At 38.1% G+C, this 18,539-nt stretch overlaps 3 protein-coding genes across 11 annotated transcripts in view; 1 reads left to right on the top strand and 2 right to left on the bottom strand.

Moving 5' to 3' along the window:
• The window catches only part of prdm16 (PR domain containing 16), a 170,482-nt gene extending 165,972 nt beyond the window's left edge, over positions 1 to 4,510 (top strand). For 8 of the 9 annotated variants that reach the window (XM_026155239.1, XM_026155235.1, XM_026155233.1 and 5 more), the window contains 3 exons: positions 1,665 to 1,922; positions 2,427 to 2,607; positions 3,035 to 4,510. In XM_026155239.1, the coding sequence (XP_026011024.1) occupies positions 1,665 to 1,922; positions 2,427 to 2,607; positions 3,035 to 3,169 (574 nt within the window). In that variant the 3' untranslated portion in view covers positions 3,170 to 4,510. The remainder of the gene's footprint in view (positions 1 to 1,664; positions 1,923 to 2,426; positions 2,608 to 3,034) is intronic. The other variant, XM_026155237.1, reaches the window with a different exon arrangement.
• Positions 4,511 to 8,188: 3,678 nt separating this feature from the next.
• On the bottom strand, positions 8,189 to 11,599 carry LOC113014013 (uncharacterized). Its single transcript, XM_026155307.1, has 6 exons — positions 11,329 to 11,599; positions 11,172 to 11,243; positions 9,431 to 9,502; positions 8,945 to 9,028; positions 8,728 to 8,859; positions 8,189 to 8,644 (listed from the first exon to the last, which is right to left on the bottom strand). Exons 1-6 carry the CDS (start codon positions 11,570 to 11,572, stop codon positions 8,364 to 8,366), a joined length of 885 nt encoding a protein of 294 aa, XP_026011092.1. The 5' UTR covers positions 11,573 to 11,599; the 3' UTR covers positions 8,189 to 8,363.
• A 2,087-nt stretch (positions 11,600 to 13,686) lies between these two features.
• LOC113014015 (complement C1q-like protein 2) lies at positions 13,687 to 17,489 on the bottom strand. The gene is made up of 6 exons (XM_026155308.1): positions 17,304 to 17,489; positions 14,931 to 15,084; positions 14,758 to 14,829; positions 14,468 to 14,551; positions 14,252 to 14,383; positions 13,687 to 14,157 (listed from the first exon to the last, which is right to left on the bottom strand). The coding sequence occupies exons 1-6, from the start codon at positions 17,346 to 17,348 to the stop codon at positions 13,874 to 13,876; spliced, it is 771 nt and encodes a 256-aa protein (XP_026011093.1). The 5' UTR covers positions 17,349 to 17,489; the 3' UTR covers positions 13,687 to 13,873.
• Positions 17,490 to 18,539: the final 1,050 nt, after the last annotated feature.

Genomic DNA, 18,539 nt, shown 5'->3' with positions numbered 1-18,539 from the left:
CGAGTCTCATCCACAACAACCTCGTCTGACATTTTAATATCTGTAATTCAGACTAAGTGTTGTGCTTTCTGTCCTCCCACCAGACAGCCTGCTGTTTATTCTCCCTCTGAGTGACTGAAGTCAAATGCTGAACACAAACACACATTCATGGATGACTATCTATAATCACTCCTAGCTGCCCCCACATCACAGTTCCCCACCCCCTTCAAAATTCCCTTTTCAGCATCATGGCCAGTCAAAATAAAAGCCCCTGGGAGCCTTTATTTTTGTATAAAACTTTGACCTGTTTCCAAACTGGTGATGCTGTAGTTGCTGAGGCAGCACTGCTGCTCACAGGGTGGGACAGAATGAGAAAAGTTAGGGAGTATAGGTGTGCACGCATATTTTCAGCTCCACCACAGTGTGTAAGGACTCACCGCCTTTGGCTTGAGTTTTAGGTTTGGATAAAACTAGAGTTGGAGCTGCTCCCTCATCTGAGACCGGGCTGCAATAGCTCTCAGTTTGGACCCTAAGGGGGACTCGGGTTGAGGCATTTATCTAAGAGATCCACTGATGATTGAGCTCTTCCCCTATCCACTCACTGTGTACCCATAGCCCCAGTCTGCTAACACAAACACCCAACTGACGTGTTTAGACTAAATGACAAAACCCAGGGCCCCCTATGTCAGAGCTACGCTTCTCTCTCCATTCGCAGGCATGTACTTTTTCCCCGCCAGCCAGCGCTGCAATTTGATTATGGTGATATTTAATCTAGACTGAAAGAGAAGAACCCCCCTCCAATCTCACAAAGTCCCTCTACCCACATTCACTCACCCAGTCTGCGTGACCCAATCCTGTCCCCGTGCACCCCTTCCCAGAGGTAACCCTGTCTGATTTGATAAATGTCCACTGTGTGGCAAAAAATGAAAGGGGTAAATTTGCCATCCCAAAGGAAATGATATCATGAGCCATGACATCGTGGTCTGGGGGTGATGGAAGCGGGGGAGGGGGTATTGGGGTGCAAGCTGGAAAATGTACAGATGGCAGGTCGTAATGGTAGTGTGCTGATAGCCTGTTTGCAGCCAAGCCATCATCTTCCTTCAGTCGTGCAAACTGTGTTCCACCACTACAAAGCGTTGAGGGGCATAGAGGACTTAGTCTGAGGTGGACCATGCCCTGGTCTGTTTGTGAGGAGCGGGTCAATTAATCATCTGTGGGCCATCGGAAAAGTCCAGGCAGACTGTCAGCACCCATGTTGTTTGTGTGGACTCGGGAGTTAGACTTTACATGCTGTCATTAGATTATTTTTGTTTCTCTTGCTACTCATGATGAGTCAGATCGTTAAAAGGTTAGGAAATGGTAACAGCCGCCCAGCCAGCTCAAGAGTGGACATAGCCTCTATCTTACATTTTGATCATTTGTGGTAAAAAAAGTAAAAAAAAAAAAAGAAAATCAGGAATTTACACTAGAAATCATATTTTTAAAAAATCAAACTCCCATTTGGTTTGTCTACATGTGTTTTTAACTAAAATCCAGGCCACTATACTGACCACGATTCAACTTTTCTGTGTTCCCATTGTTTCCTTCTGGCCCCTCCTGATTGGCTTGGGAGACTCAAACCTCTTTAACTCAGATGTCGCACTTCTAACATTTCCTCCCTCCTCTGACCTTTGATCCCTCCGCAGATCAGACCAGCCTGAGGAGGAGCACCCTCCCAGCCACAGTTTGTCCAACTCCAAGCTAGGTCTCCAGGGTCTGGAGGAAGAGGAAGAGGAAGTGGAGGGTGACGATGAAGAGGAGGAGGAAGGCAGTCTGACGGAGAAGTCGCACGACGAGGCGCCCGAGTCCCCGTCTCCTGTCACAACAGGAGTGTATGAGGAGGATGAGGAAGAAGAAGAGGCAGAGGCGGCTCCATTAGGGATGAGCTATGAACACACTCGCAGGTATTTGTCTGTTTTAAATTAGCAGAAAAGGTCCAAGTTCATTGACAAGATTTACCCCAATATATCCCAAACAACCACAAAAATGTACAGCAAATGTTGAGTTTTAACAAAATTTGCAATACTTAACAATCCAACTAATGCATTTCCTAAAGAGCACTGTAAATCGACAAGGGCAAACAGGGATAACACATGTACTAAAAATGTCCCCTACACAGATTCTCAGATATGTAACCCAAAGTCAAGTGCTTTGATTAGGCTAGTTTCTTTAACTACTCTTTAAACTCTTCAACCCTTTTCTTCCACTTTATTTCTGCTGTCCGTTGATCCCTTTTATTAATCATACCTTTACTTTTCTCTTCACTTCACATTCTCCCTCCCCTAATTAACTCGCCATCTGTTCCATCCCTGTTTTTTATATCTTTCCATCAATTTTTTCTATCCATCCTCCAACCAACCCATCCACGCTGCCCTATTTCTTCCATCCACCCATGCTTCGGTGTGCAGGTGTATAGAGGAGGAGGGCTCTCTCTTGGACCTGGAGGCACTGCCCAGCTTTCCCAAGAGCTTGGATGGTTTACGTAAAGCAGCCAGTGACGAGCAGCCTTTCGATGTTAAAGACATTTTTAACACTTCGCTAGAATCTGAGGCATTGAAAGAGACATTGTACAGACAGGCTAAAACCCAGGTATGTGACTGGCTTTTGGATGTCCGTTAAAAGAGGAAGGGCCGAGTCGCTCAGATAAAATAGGAGGAAGGGCAAAATATGTTGACTGGAAAGAAAGATCAGGGATGAGATGGATGCTTTCACATTTTCAGGAGCTAAACAGCACCTCTCTTCCTACTTTCCTATATCTTTGTATTTCACTTAACTTACTAACACATCACCTACAACCTTCTCTATTCGTTGCTGGTGTATTAAGTTTTAAAACAATTTAATTAAATTTTGTTACAAGGTATAAAGTCATGAAATTCGAAGATAATCACACTTGAGTGAAACACCAGCAACCAGATGTACTGTAATCCTTTCATTTCTGGACGTGTCGTTGGACACAATGAAAGCTTACTGAAGTTTCTGTATTTTCCTAAAAATCATCCGTCTTCTTCTTTCACAGGCTTATGCAATGATGCTGTCTCTCTCTGAGAACAACCCTTTGCACGCACCCTCCCAGAACTCTCTGGACGCTTGGCTGAGCATGGGAGGTGGACCGTCTGAGACGAGCAGCTTTCACCCACTCAACCACATCTAAGCGAGAGAGAGAAAGAGAGAGAGAGAGAGAAAAGGTGGGAGGAAGACTAGGAGGAGGAACAGAAAGACTGAGTGGACATGAGTAGGGGGCAAGACAAAGGATGATGGAGAAGATTTCATTGTCATACACATTCAAGATAGAAAGAATGAGTTTGTGTGGATGTGTGTGCTTGTTTTGTGTGTGTGTGTCTGTGTGTGAGTGTTTGTTAAAGAAAGAAGGGGAAGATTTTCCCCCAGGTGAAGGGTCTTGCAAAGACTGTCAAAGCGAACGCACTGCTAAGCTCCTGTTGATGTGAAGGACATGATGAATGCTTCTCAATAGCATTGAAACTCTGCATTACTCTGATCCTCCCCAAGTGCACAAGGCTTACCGCAGCACCACAGAGACCCTGCGTAAGGCTCTCATAAAGACTCTTAATGACTGATACGTCTCTAAAGTCTGTATACACCGCCTACTACAAACACTGCAGAGACATGCTGCATTGGCACTGCATGTCCACAAGTTGGCACTGTTTCACCAAGAATAGAGTGAGAGTGTTGACCGCTGTCTCCGTGTTTCCTCCACCAACCATGGGTGACTTATTTACTGATTTTGTTTCAGTAGTAACAGCAGAATCAACAATAGCACCACACTAAATGTTAGTTAAAGAATTGGCAGATACAATAGACTGTTGATTTTTTTTTTTTAAAGAATTTTATTCTACGTTCAAATGTGCTTTCAATGAGTTATCTGGGCCACTAGCCATTGTAATTGGTTATTCAAACTTGATCATGCTGAAAATGGATTTAAATCATGTTCAGAAAAAAAATGAGGAAAGTCTTTCTCTGCTTGTTTCATTGTCATTTGTTAATTTTATTCACATTAATTTTTCTTTCCTCTTACACAGTATTGTTTCTTCGTAGGCACTGCAGTGCTTAATTGTTAATATAATTAATTTAGAGAAGGACCAAAATTGTATGATATGTCATATGATGTACAAATTAACCTAGATGTTCATAGGAAGAGTGGTATGTGCCAAATAACCCATAGAAAATGTTTTGTTCTCTGACAATCATTTCATTTCCAAGGGGCTTGCATTTGCTGTCATAGTTTCTTTGTTTTTTCTTTCTTACTAAGCGCTTATATATTTGATTTCAGAAGTGTGTGTTTGTATTTATTTTTGGTTGTTTTGTCATGGCAGGGGGAGTGAAAATGAAGAAGTCATTTTATCCCTCGTTTCTTGTTGCTGAAGGAATGGTAAACTATCAGAACATGAGGGAGATTCAGAATCTCTGGTTTTGATGGGTTAGTGTGCCAAAATGAGAAAAAAATACAAAATCAAAACAAAAACAAAATAAAACAAAAAAAACAAAAAACATGAAATTAATTGATTTTATTTATAGTGAAATATAGCTGTAGTTAGTCTTAGATCCTATTTGGCATTGAAACATCCTGCAGTGTTTAGCCTTTTTATTTCCTTGTTTTAGTTGAACCATTTTACCCAGTAGGCTGAATGTGTCTTGTTCAAAATGGTTCAAGTACTAAAGGGGGCAGGCTTGGACAACCTTCGTTATGGATGTCATGAAAAGGGCATTACATTGTTACACTATTGAATCTGAGTAGTTTCTACAACATCGAGCTCCCCCTTTCATCTGTTTCAGATTTAATACATGTCTTATAACCAACAAATACTGTTGTTTTTTGTTTTTTTAATGAGTTGTCCAATTTTATACGGTCTAAAATTCAAACGCACACAGCCACAACTGCACGAACATGGCATAATCACTGACTATTTGAGAAGAAAGACAACAACTCATTAAACCAAAAGAACTGATAAAAACAAACCACAGAAAGTATTAAAACGGGCATCGTAATTCTGCTGGTCGGTCCATTCAAATTAAATGTCTAGCTGTCTAGCTGGATGGGGAAAACCGAAACACTTGATAACTTCTTAATCTGAAATTCTTCTTCTGAGGTCATACTGAAAACTCATTCCATATGGTCTACAAGGTAGCTGTGCCGTGGAGGGGCGTGAGTAATTTACTGTAGATAGCTGCAAAAAGGTGGAGCGTGGGCATTGTTGATCACTGTTCCTCTCCGCATACTGGGACTTTTCTAACTAGGCCTGATGCTGTATTTTGAAAATAGCACTTAAATCATATGGGTCCAAGCCAATAATTGATCATGCTTAGGTCCCTGAATGTTAGAACAGATACATTTGGTTTCACTTTCACTAGATGGGCATGTTGTGCTCAACATGGAGAGGTAAGGATAACAGAAGCACTGTAATTTTTCTTCATGACAGTAGGTGGTAGTGTGATGCTAGGACTGCTGCATCATCTCAGTTTTCTAAAGACAGATGTCTTCTTTTTATATAATTCTACTGAATGAGATTCAATTCATGGTAAATGCATTGCTTTCCAACTTGTGGTTACAAAATGTAAAGACTTGGGTCATTAAGTTTTAAGGTTGACTGTTTGTAGTAATTCTTGTCATGGACTACTGTAATAAGTACGCGCTGTGTAAAGCAAAGGAACTGAAGGCATATAGGTATTTCATTTTGCCAGCTTCAGAACGTATTCTGGCAAGTGGTCACTGAAATATGTTTCAGCAAAATAGAAGATGGTTGCTGTTTGCCCCCGCTGTTACAGGAGAAAGTAAAAAATATACATAGTTTCTTTTTAACTGTATAGTATTTTAAAGAATGAAAAACATGGTGCATTTGTCTGAAGAAAAAAAATCATTGAAAAATATGGGTTTAAATGGATGGTGCTTGTTTTGTTAAAATCTGAGTTGTATATCGCCTCTGTTATGTTTATTGAAAGCAAACAAAAAAAAATTTATTGTGCATGACGTGTTAGCAGTCATAATGATGTCCATTTGTGAAACGTGTATCAAATCAAAAAAATTAAAAATTTAAAAAAAAAAGAAAAGAAGGAAAAAAAAAAAGAAATTCGTAGATGCACTTATTGTACATGTGGTTAGGTTAGTATGTTTGACTTCAACTTCTGACTGCCTTACAGATGTTTGGACAGGTGGTCCCGAAAGACTTAGAAAAGACTTGTCAGAGAAGACATAATGAAAAACAATAAAGGATTGTAGAATAATATTGAACAATTCTGAAATTGCAGTTCTTTTGATGCTTGTGATTATTGCAGATGTACTTTAGAGAAATTTCATTGAAAAGATATGACTCTGATGTTAATTCTGTAGAATAGCAATGTATACCAAATGTAATCTTTCCAATGCTATGAAGAATTTATACATGAAATTGATATGCAATAAAACCTGTGTGCTTTTTAAATGAGTCCTCCGTTGTTTATTTGTGGGCTAGAAGTGCCTGAAATAGTCACTGCTCAGCAAACAAAGGTGACAATGCTTTGAGCAGTTTCCCTCCACTCAAAGCAGCCACTCTAACCAGTTCAGTCCTCCTGTTTGTGAAGCTTAAAGAGAGTGAGAGGCTGAATTGAGGCCTGGTGTAAGATACTTTCAATAAGGTTTATTTTCTAAAAGAGCATTTTTGCTTCTTACTAACAGAACTTACACACAGTATTATTTGCCTTGACCTTATAAGTCCCTTTAAATTACTTATTTTGCTCATTGTGTGAAAAATATTGAATTTAATTATTATATCGCTATAGAAATTGTTTTTTGTCATAAATATAACCTTCTCACCTTTAACCCATGGAAATAAAAAAGTTGAATTAAGTGTTGGATGTCCAGCTAATTGGGCACATGGTGGAGATTAACTTTAAAAAAAATTAAAAATAAAAATTTTTGTAATTCTTCCCAAATTGCAGTTTCTACTGATTAAATTGTGTTTAAGAAATGGCAGTTTCTTTTGTAGTTGTTGAGGTCAAACAAAAATCTAGAAACCCTTTTAGATTTAGATGTAGTTAAACGTGCAAAACTACTGGGTTGAAAGAAAGATTTGATTGACACTGTCGTGCCAGTAAACAAACACGATCTACATGAAAATGTAGTCAGGAGGAAACATTGCCCAAAGGTTCACACTCAATAACTTATCACCTTTTGAAGAAAAATGCAGTGAACTCATCACCCAGCAAAGTGTGGAGGAAAAATTTAACAAAAAAAATCATAATGTTCATATTTTGTTAAATATTATTTTGCTGCTGTGGGCTTTACATTGAGGATTATATTAAGTTTTGGGTTGTTGTTGTTTTTTGTACCCCAAATCCTTCTTATACGCTATTGATTTATTCTTTGAAATTTAGTACATAAACAATTCTACATTTAGGTTAGGATGTGTTTTAATTGAGCCATTAACTCAGTTTAAATACAAGTCCAGCGGGATTAGAGGTGAATGGTACATTCAGGAGAAATCTGTTCTGTGATTTGAGGTCCAAGTGAAAAATATGAGGTTAAGAGCTGTGAAATAGAAAATAGAGCCAGACTATGGATTTAAAAGCAGTCGGTATCAAAGTCAGTTGCATAAAAACTTTAAATAAGCAGGTGCTGCATTGTTATTAATGTTGTAAGTTAGTTGGAATAGACTCTTTCATTTGGGAGAAAGTTAAACTGCAAACAAGTTGGCAATAATATGTGTTTGTGACGCATTAGTTACAGCTTTTCCATATTTCCAATCAAATGGTGGGAATGTATGTGTTGGATGAAGTCTGTGCTGAGTTGTAGTAGTGCAGGTGTAAAACAGAAGCCATACTTAATGGCAGCCAAGTGTTGATGTAAGAAATCCAGGTGTAAGCCAAAAGTGTAAACTCTGTGGGACATTGCAGGAGTTTTTCATGAAGATGAAAAAATAAAGTTAGCTATTTGTTTAATTGACTGTAAATTGACAAGCAAAGGATTAAAACAGTTACAGTTACAGTAATGTCTAGCTTTCTTTCTGTCTTTGCTTTCTAAGGAAATAGATCGTGCTATATTAACATGGTTTTATAAATCACAAGGTATTTACATGTGCGTAATTTGTGTTTAAGTGGGTCTGATACTATTCAACTTTTTTAAAAAAGTAGAAGAAGAAGCAAAAGCAAAAGAAAACATTTAACCCAATCTCTCTTTTTAAAAAACAAAATTTGCCAACAATTAAATAAAAGGCTAAACAAAGTAAGAAAACATGATGATAGTTTACATATTCATACTTGTGGCTGCTCAGTCAGCTTCATATCTAGAAAAAATGCAGAGTAACTAATACACTGGTAGAGTGTGCTTGCACAGATATCTTAGGCTGTTTTTCTTCTCACATGGGGAAAAGCAGATGTCCACTGAACGTGCTGTGCCGATTTTCATTGTCAAAAATCCAAGCGCCATTCCACAGTCGCAAAAACACCACATCTCCTACCTCTAGTAGCAATGTGACACCATTAGAAGAACTGACTGAATGAGGACTGCTCGAATGTTCGTATGCAATAAAGATGTGCTCTCCATTCTTGACCAACACAGCCCCTGAAGGATGTGAATGATGTCCATATACATAAAATTCAAAGTGGTACACTCCTCTTACTGGTGCAGTGAAGGAACCTGTGGGACATTTTTTAAAATTTAAATGGAGTAAACATTGTCATCAAATCAAATTAATTCTAAAAATGTATGTATTTGAGTACCTGTGTGTGAATTATAGGCATTTCCAATATTGGAAACAACATATTTGAAGACCAGAGGCATGTATGTGTTAAATGGTCCAATATTTTGTGAGCCTGTGCCTAACAGAGAGGCTGAGAAAGCCACACGTTTGACTGAGAGAGAGAGAAACACACGTGTTAAAGTGACTTATGTTCCAGTAACTGTTTCAATAATGAGATTGTTTCCTGTTCAACAAACCTTCTGCTTCTCTCTTCAGGACCTCCACCTGGTTTTCTGTGATGTTTGCCCTACTTTTAATGGTGATTAGCTCTCCTCCTTGTGCTGGAATTAAATGAATAATTACATTTTTTTAAAAAGATACTGTTTGACTATGAACATTTTTAATAAAATCACTTGTTGCTAAGCTTTTGAGCTAACTATTTCTCAGTGCAACACAATGTACCTGGTTGAAGTGGGATTTGCTAGGAGACAATTAACTAAATACTAGTGTGGCTGTATGTGTATATTTTAGCATGCATGTATAAATTATGACCCCTGTGTGGGTTACAGTTACTTGTGCATCCAATTCTTGTTATTTAAAGAAATTAAAGATGTATGAGACACCATCATTTCACCCTGGAAAAACTTTAAGAAGTTTAAAGAAATGATTAAGAGCTCAAACTTCATTACGACATTCATGTCTGTGATGAGTGTATGCAAACTTGTGAGCACAGACGTATATACCTTGGCTCTCTTGCTTCAGCTTATCCATTTCTGCCCTTAGCAACTCCAATTCTTTCACCTTAGCTGCTTGTGCTGACAAAGAGAGTGATAAAAAGAAGAAGAATAAATAAAAGAGATGATATATGGTTCAGCTCAGTAGTTGGAAGCACTTTTCCCATTAGTTTAATTGCTGTAATATACTACTGTTAGGTTTGGGTTGTTTTTGGTTGTTTTTTGTGTAATTCTGTCTCTGCACACACCACAATGGATTTTAAATTAAAGAATCAAGATGTGAGTGAAATGCAGACCTGCAGCTTTCATTCAATGTGTTTAATAAAAGTATTGAAATAACTACTTTGGTATTACAATTTGACAAATTAACATAATTTTAAGTACAATCACTTCATGAAGTCAAGAACCCACAGACATCACCAAATGCTGTCTTTCCTTGAGATGTTCTTCTAGGCCTTTGATTCAGTTGCTGCGTGTCACACTCAGTTTGGGTAGAAATCTATATCTATCTATATCTCTCTGGTCCTCATATTGAGAAATCTAGCAAACAAATACAGTTAGAATCAACTACAGGTCCTTTTCCCTTATGTTTGTCAGGAAACAATGAGGGAAAGGGCCTTACCCAGCCATGAAAGTGGTCATCAGTACACTATCCAATTACTTAAGAGTCCATCCATCCATCCATCCATCCATTCGCTTCCGCTTATCCTTTTCAGGGTCGCGGGGGGCGCTGGAGCCTATCCCAGCTGTCACAGGGCGAGAGGCAGGGTACACCCTGGACAGGTCGCCAGTCTGTCACAGGGCTAACACACAGGGACAGACAACCATTCGCACTCACATTCCTTCACACATTCACACCTAGTGGCAATTTGGATTATCCAATTAACCTATCCCCACAAGCTGCATGTCTTTGGACGGTGGGAGGAAGCCGGAGTACCCGGAGAGAACCCACGCAAACACGGGGAGAACATGCAAACTCCACACAGAAAGACCCCGGCCTGATGGTGGAATTGAACTCAGGACCTTCTTGCTGTGCGGCAACAGTGCTAACCACCGTGCCACCGTGCTGCCCACTTAAGAGTCTTTGAAAAAAATTAAATAAAATTATATATATATATATAGGCCCATTTTCTGTTGGAGCCAATAGCCAGTTGATTGTTACTGCGATTACTGTAATTTACAAGCTACTTCAGAAATGCAATGCAAAATTTGTTGTGTGTGCTTGTAAGTGACCTCACTCCTCCAGTATTTGCTGAGAATGTGATAGGACGCTTATTTATACTAAAACTTAAATATTTATTGGGGAATCTGTCCCTCACAGGACATATATCCTGTTTCTCAGTACAAAATGCAAGCAACCAAACATGCATCACATCTTGATTATTACAATTATTTATTCTATATGCTGAGCAAATCATCCCTGGATCACCTGAAAAAGGTCCAGAATGCTGGTGTATTGCTACTAGTTAAACTGCAACTTGAGTATGCTTCTCACTGATATATAATAAGGTAAGCATCTATGTTTTAGTGTTCCCGCTATGTTATGTTTAGAGTAACTTAGTTCAATGAGATTCTCTTGTCCTACTCAGTTTTCCTTAATTTTTTGAATTTTCAGGTACAGTAAATGTTTCCTTTGAAACACGAGTCTTCTGACAATGTTCCAATTTGTTGCTTATAGGGAGTAAAATCTAACACAGCAACCAGACACAGAGAAACCCCAATAAAAATAAACTATTCACCCAAAACTAACCTTCGTGCTGTTCTTTCAGCTTGTCCAACTCCGTCTTTTGTAACTCCAGTTCTCTGACCTTAGCTGCCTGTGCTAAAAAAACAGAAAAAAATTAAAAGTAAGACATAATTCAGTGAATTAAAGCAGTGGTTTCTTGTGCCATTACATACTACTGTACCTTCATTCTCTTTCTGTAAGTGTCTAATCTCTGCTTTCAGTTCAGCCAACAAGGCACTCATCTCTCTCAGAACAGAATTGATGTCAGGTTTACATGTTTGCTCAGGGTCAGAGGTTTGTGCTGTTTCCATTCCCTGATTTAAAAGTGGAATAATTTTGCTGTCAGAGTTTATTTCAAGTTGAACTGTAGAGAGAGTGCAGATTAGCAGCAACAATGGAAAAAACACTGTCATGTTGGATCTCATGGAGTTTGTGCAGTTCAGTGTTTTTTCTTAACTCCAGCCTTATATAGTGTCTTTAATGTCGGTGACTGTCTGGTCAATCATTACCATGGATGTTTCATCAGAAACATTCCCAGGAGATAGCACTGTTACTTTGGACTTGTCGTATTTACACTACACTCAAAATGTTGTAAGTATAAAAAAAATCCCAGTTTTTTAATAACAACACATTTTTCATTCATCAAATGAAAATAAATTATTTTGAATCAACTATAGATGGGATTGTGAATGGTGGTCTGTCTTTCTGTGTTGGCCATGTGGTAGACTCGGGCTCAGTCCTGGGTGTACTCCACCTTTTGCCAAATAACAGCAGGGACAGGCTCCAACAAACCCACATTTGAACTCTATAAGTGGGCAAGAAAATAGATGATGGATTTTACTACAGACAGAACTATTCTGCAGTGCCAGTGCCAAAGACTCACGGGCCTATAAACATTTAACAAAAAAATCTTTCATCTAGAAATGTGATAATCAATAATTTGGTTGGGTTTAGACTCTGACTCTTGGGTGTATGTGTGTAGTGTTTTCCAGTGGTTTTGTGGTTAAAAACAGTATATAGGTACGGTTACAAAAAGGCCACTGTGACTTAGATACAGGAGTGATTAATGACTCTTACTGTATTTGGGATATGTAGCATATTTTTTGTTGTTTTTGCTGTTGTTTTTCTTTTTATATATAAAGCCAGTGTTCTTCAAGAAGATTTCAATAATTCTGTACTTCTAAGTGTTGACAAGACATTGCATGGCATTGCCAAATATAGTGGTCCCCTTCATTTCTCAATACCTCTTCAATCCCTCAATCAATTTAATTTTATATATATATATTTACAGATATAAAGATAGCATAAATATAGCATAGCATATCTTTGTCAATACTTCCCACAAATGTTCCTTGGGATCAAAAGAACTCAAACTTAGATTTATCTCTCTCGAATTTTTTTTTCAGCATTCTTTTGCCCATCCAAAATCTTTACTCTGATTAGCCTGTTCAGCGTGTCTTTTTTTTTTTTTTTGCAACTCTGCTTAGTCCAGCATCAGTTACCTCTTTACTGATGACAATTTGACCAGCATTGACCAGCCATTCAGGATGTGAGGTTTATTTTGCTTGTAGCAAAGACAATGTACTATTCGTTTAGCTCAGTTGTGCACAGGGCCTATTGAGTCTATTCTTGCTGAATAAATGGAGGTAGAGTTGGAGAGGGTGTAAAAGAGACTGTAACCAGAAGTTTACAAAAGCCTGAAAATACAACAGCTATGCATTTATTTGATGCATTGTGTGTTATGTCGATGATATCAGTAAATCAGTTTCAAATATCATGCTGGTCTGCGATGCCTGTATTTATTAGCAGCACCTATTTATTGGCATATTTCTCACATCTTTGTTAACCGTGTTCATTTTACCCTCTTGATGTGATCACACTCATTTATGCAAAAAAATTAAAATTAAAGTTGGGACAGAGAGCAGCACAGATTATGTTGGAGGCCAATGACCACTCAAAACACAAGTACAGAGGACATCAACATCCTTTCAGAACACTAAGCAAATACTGCTGCTGTGGCACACTGGAACTGATAAATACAGTGCTACCATTTGCAGTTTCAATACCAACGCTGATACTTTCAACCTATTGAGGCAGCTTATTAAGGGGTGTTTACTATTACTCCATTTGCTCTTTGTAATCTGCACTGGTATAGTGCTGGCTCAAAACTACCTAAATCTTCAACTAAAGAGCAATGCTGCTTAAATTTTAAGCCTATATGAACTCAGATATTACCTCTCTTTCTCTCCGTCTCTCTTTTTATCTCTCTCTCAAGTTAAGTAAAAGTCCATAAAATGTAACAGAACATGCCAATATTTAATTTCATATATATTTATTAGAATTATGATTGCTGTACAGCTTACTCGATAAACAGAACACAAAGGTTGATTCTTTCATAGATATAAAGGTAAATTGAAAATTGTCTTCATCACATAAAACATTTCTACAAAACAAACCAAAAAAATAAAATAATCATAATATGTACAATTGTCTTAGAAAATTCTACACCAAATTAAATCTGGCACGGAACTAACAGTCAGGTGCTGAGGTACTTTTTTAATGCAAGTAAAGACGTGTAAATGAAAAACATCTTCGATTTTTTTTCTTGTTGCAAATGTTATTTTTGTTTAGCATTTTTGTCAGTCGGGTTCATACAAATATCAGTACAGAGAACATCTTCATACTGCTGCGGAGTGTGCACGAGCAAACTAACAACTGTTTTCTGCTCACATGGTAAAAAGCAGATGGCCGCTAAAGGTGCTATGGTGATTTTCATTGTCAAAAATCCTTGAGTTAACCCACTGGCGCAAAAACACAACATCTCCAACCTCTAATAACAACGTGACACCATTAGCAGAACTTCCATAATGGGAATTCTGGTGTTCATAGGCAATAAAAATATGCTCGCCATTCTTGATCAACACAGCTCCAGTAGGATGAGCTGCATGACCATGTGCACCAATGTAGAACTCAAAGTGGTAAGCTCCTCTCACTGGTGCAATGAAAAATCCTGTGGGATGTTAAAATCAAATAGAGAGTTGTCACCTACAATGATCTCAACTTTGTCATAAAGTCAGATTTTTCTTTTTCTCATAGATGCATACCTGTATGTGGATTATATGCATTTCCAATATTTGAGACGACACGTCTGAAGACCAGAGGTGTGTGTGTGTTAAACGGTCCAACAGTTCCCGACCCCGCAGCTAGCAGAGAGGCTGAGAAAGCCACTTGTTTCACTGAGACAGAGGACAAAAGCACGTTAAAATGACTGATGTTACATTGACTGTTGCAATAATGAGCTTGTTTCTAAATTCACAAACCTTCTCTCTCTCTCTTTAGAGCCTCCACCTGGTTTTCTGTGGTATTTGTCTTAGCTTTAATGGAGATCAGTTCTTGTGACTGTGCTGTAATCAGAGTAATTGGTTAAAAGAAAAAGAAAAAATGAGCAAAACCTGAGTTACATTGTAAATATTCATTACTTTGGTGTCAGTTACTGAAAACATATATTTAAATATATCATATTTCATGATGTCCAGAAAAAAAAAACAGACCGAGCATTTTCCTCATGGTCTTTAATTATTCATCATTTTTCACTGCTGAGTATATATACCTTGATATTGTTCCTTCAGCTTGTCCAGCTCAGTCTTTTGCAACTCCAGTTCTCTCACCTTAGCTGCTTGTTCTAAATAAATAAATAGATAATTAAAAATAGCATGACATATTTGCAGACACCATGCCAGTGGTTTAATTAAATGGATTCTCAGGCCACACATTATACTTTACCTTCATTGTCTTCTCGCAAGTATCTCACTTCAACCTTCAGTGCACCCAACAAGGCACTCATCTCTCTCAGCACAGAATTGATGTCAGTAACACAGTTGTGTTGTTGATCAGAAGCTTTTGCTTGTCCTCTCTCCTGGGATCCAGTTTCCGTTAACTGTGGAATTATTTCATTGTCAGACTCTGTTTCAAGCCTGGCTGTTGACAGGAAGGTCAGCAGCAACAATGGAAAAAGCATTGTCATCTTACAACTCATAGTGTCCAGTTTACTGTTGTTTCTGTCTTAGGTCCAGCCTTATATAGCGTCTTGATTGTCAAGAATTTTGGGTCAATCATTGGCAGAATTATTTTATTATAAACACGTGCAGAAGATAACACTTGATACTTCTGACCTACTATGGCCTTGAGCTACCCCTCATTTCCTTTTAGTTTTTTTTAAAATGACTTTCTTTTTATAGTCTTGAGCAATAGTTCTCCAGGTTTTCTGAAAGCCTTTCAAAGTTGTTCTTTGGACATAGGCTGCTTTTTCACTCATTTAGAAGGAGTCTGTCTCAAAAACACATAATTGGTTCAGATTTCTTTAGTTGAATCTATGAAACTGACCAAAGATAGCATAGTTCGATGGACAATGAATAGTATTTGTGCACCAACAAGATGACTCCCAAGTTATCAGCTGAAGACTTGGTTTATATCAGTATGGTGTGCAAAGTTTATTTAAGAAATGTGAGGAAATTCGACAAAAGAAGAAGTGGATGGCCCAAAAAACTATCTACAGCAGACCGAATCAGAATCAGAATACTTTATTGATCCCTGGGGGAAATTATTTTTTGTTACAGTGCTCCATTTTAAACCAACATTAAGACAAGACAGACAATACGCTAACTAAGAATAGTACAATATATACATATATATACATACATACATACATAAGTCACTTATAAATAAATATTTGGAAAAGAAACATGTGTAGTTGTAGCAGCAAACAGTGTGTTAAGTGGATGCGTTGTACAGGGAGATGGCCACAGGCAGGAATGATTTCCTGTGTCGTTCAGTGGTGCTTTTCGGTAATCTCAGTCTCTCACTGAACGTGCTCCTGTGACTGACCAACATGTCATGGAGTGGGTGGGAGGTGTTATCCAACATTGTCTTTATCTTGGACAGCATCCGCCTCTCCGACACCACCTTGAGGGAGTCCAGCTCCATCCCCACAACATTGCTGGCCTTACGGATCAGTTTATTAAGTCTGTTGGCATCTGCGACCCTCAGCCTGCTCCCCCAGCATGCAACAGCATAGAGGATCGCACTGGCCACCACAGACTCATAGAAAATCCTCAGCATTTTCTGGCAGATGTTGAAGGACCTCAGTCGCCTCAAAAAATAGAGACGACTCTGGCCCTTCCTGTAAAGTGCTGTGGTGTTTTTAGCCCAGTCCAGTTTATTGTCAATGTGTACTCCAAGGTATTTATAGTCCTCCACAATGTCAACACTGACCCCCTGGATTGAAACAGGGGTCAAGTGTTTCCTGGTCTTCCTGAAGTCCACGATCAGTTCCTTGGTCTTTGTCACGTTGAGCTGCAGATGATTCTGCTCACACCACGTGACAAAGGAGTCGACCACAGCCCGGTACTCTGTCTCATCATCCCTGCTGATGCATCCAACCACCGCAGAGTCATCAGAAAACTTCTGACAGTTCACAGTTCACATTGCTGTTATAAAGGTGTATCTTTTCCATTGAATCACACATTGTGATGAAAGTCAAGTAGATCTAATCTACTGGTTTAACTAAATCAACTTGCAGCCACTGTTAATCTATTTGAAATCTTTGACTAACGATTCTGGCAGAAAATTGCTTATTAAGTACTATGACATTGAGAAACAGCATCAGTACTAACTGAAAGTTTAAGAGGTCAAACTTATTCTAACCATGAAGTGATGGCTCAGTCTGAAATATGGCTGACTGAAGGCTTCAAAGGGGAAATTAAAAAACACAAATTTGACAACATCAAATACATTTTGTAAACTCATAAAACTGACAGCACTTATCAGAAACATATCATTTATGGCATACAAACAGATAACAGATTCATAAGTCCAACAGTAGAGAATTACAAATTGGTGTTTAGTTGTTCACATGTAATTAAAAAAAAAGTATTGAAATCAAAATAGCTATGCTTCGGTGTATTTGTATATGTATATGACAGCACTAAGCAACCTTCCACAAAAAAAACAAGTTACAGTCATAGACCAAACATGGTCTTCCTCAAGTTCAGATGAGTATTAAAGACCATTTTCTGTTCTTCCTCAATAAACCGATAAACCAAGCATGAGAACAAAGTCTGGATTATAAAGAGCAAGGAGACAAACAAAAACACCCACTTGAAAGCTAAACATCCACGTGTGATCTTCGCCCCCCATGTACATCAACAACTCTCTGAAAAACAAGTCAAAGTCAAACTGAGATTTAAAAAGTTATTGTTTTACAAATATGTTGACCTTTCCAGTTAAGTTAGAGAGGATGGACTGTGCTGACTGAGCCTGTGATGACATAAAACAGTTGCAACAGAAAACCCAACTCTAAAAGCAAACAACATAAAACAAAACAAGAAATAGTTCAAGATTAATATTCTTTCACATTTTGGTTAAAAACAACAACAACAAACAAACAAACAAAAACTCTAATCAGTACAAATCATCATTACTAGTCTGCAACCTGCCCTAAGACTAATGTACACCCAAGCAACAGGTAAAGCAGGGAGACAAGTTTCTTTTAACACTGCAATATAGCTACAAAGCATTATCATTTGACTTCCAAAAAGGCTCTTTTTAAAGCAAATGCTGGTTTATTAGATAATTTTCATTTGTGGGCAAACTGCCTCTTAAACAGCACACTCTTTGCAAAACTGCATTTCCAGCTCACAGTTCCCCAGAGTTTCCACTAGAGGGAACTGTTATAGTTAATTTCAATATTAAATAATTGTGAGCGTTAACTTATCGTCCTGAAAACCGGGGGGGTCTTTCAGTTTAACTGTTTTTGTCCATTACAGAAGACATAATAAACGGGCTGGGTCTCAGGAACACACCTCGTTCGTCATTTCTTATTTAGGTGATTCGCTTGTTTTCAATGATATTTAATGCCTAATATTTGAAACACTGGTGGCATTTGGCATATAACAACCAAGAAAATTTCCAAAAATGAACATGAAAGAGTAAATATCAAAAAATGTCCAAGATTACAAAATAAATAAATTAATACTTCCTTGATTAAATATTAAGCTTAATGCTTGATTAAATACTGCTGTCGCACTGCTTTTTCAATAAACCTTTATATAAAGGAAGTTTACTATTCTTGATACAGCTTATAAATGTAAATATTATTACAGCAAAACTCTTCTACAAATGATTTAGACTGAACAATGTCATACACACACACACACTTCATACATCAAGTTACTTTTTGTACAATGCTCAGTCTTTTGCACAACCCACTGTCGTTGTTGCAGTTTTGTATTGCACTGTCTTGTGTCTTTATGGTTCTGTTCTGACTGGTGTTTCACAGTATTGTTTTGTTTTGTTTTTTGCAATGTTTGTGCACTTGCACCTTATGTAGTCCTG

The sequence above is a fragment of the Astatotilapia calliptera genome, chromosome 20, assembly GCF_900246225.1.
Source record: "Astatotilapia calliptera chromosome 20, fAstCal1.2, whole genome shotgun sequence".
In the NCBI taxonomy this organism is placed as follows: domain Eukaryota; kingdom Metazoa; phylum Chordata; class Actinopteri; order Cichliformes; family Cichlidae; genus Astatotilapia; species Astatotilapia calliptera.
This window is presented reverse-complemented; position numbering and strand designations above follow the sequence as displayed.

What these genes read in the sequence shown, in the direction of transcription:
- LOC113014013 (XM_026155307.1), bottom strand. Translation starts at nt 11,572, where the DNA reads ATGAGATCCAACATGACAGTGTTTTTTCCATTGTTGCTGCTAATCTGC. An exon ending in CTTACAGAAAGAGAATGAAG is followed by an intron (nt 11,244 to 11,328) that starts GTACAGTAGTAT and finishes CTGTTTTTTTAG; the next exon opens with CACAGGCAGCTAAGGTCAGA. An exon ending in TGCCTATAATTCACACACAG is followed by an intron (nt 8,645 to 8,727) that starts GTACTCAAATAC and finishes AATGTCCCACAG; the next exon opens with GTTCCTTCACTGCACCAGTA.
- LOC113014015 (XM_026155308.1), bottom strand. Translation starts at nt 17,348, where the DNA reads ATGTACATGGGGGGCGAAGATCACACGTGGATGTTTAGCTTTCAA. An exon ending in GCTGAAGGAACAATATCAAG is followed by an intron (nt 14,552 to 14,757) that starts GTATATATACTC and finishes CTCTGATTACAG; the next exon opens with CACAGTCACAAGAACTGATC. An exon ending in TCTAAAGAGAGAGAGAGAAG is followed by an intron (nt 14,384 to 14,467) that starts GTTTGTGAATTT and finishes CCTCTGTCTCAG; the next exon opens with TGAAACAAGTGGCTTTCTCA.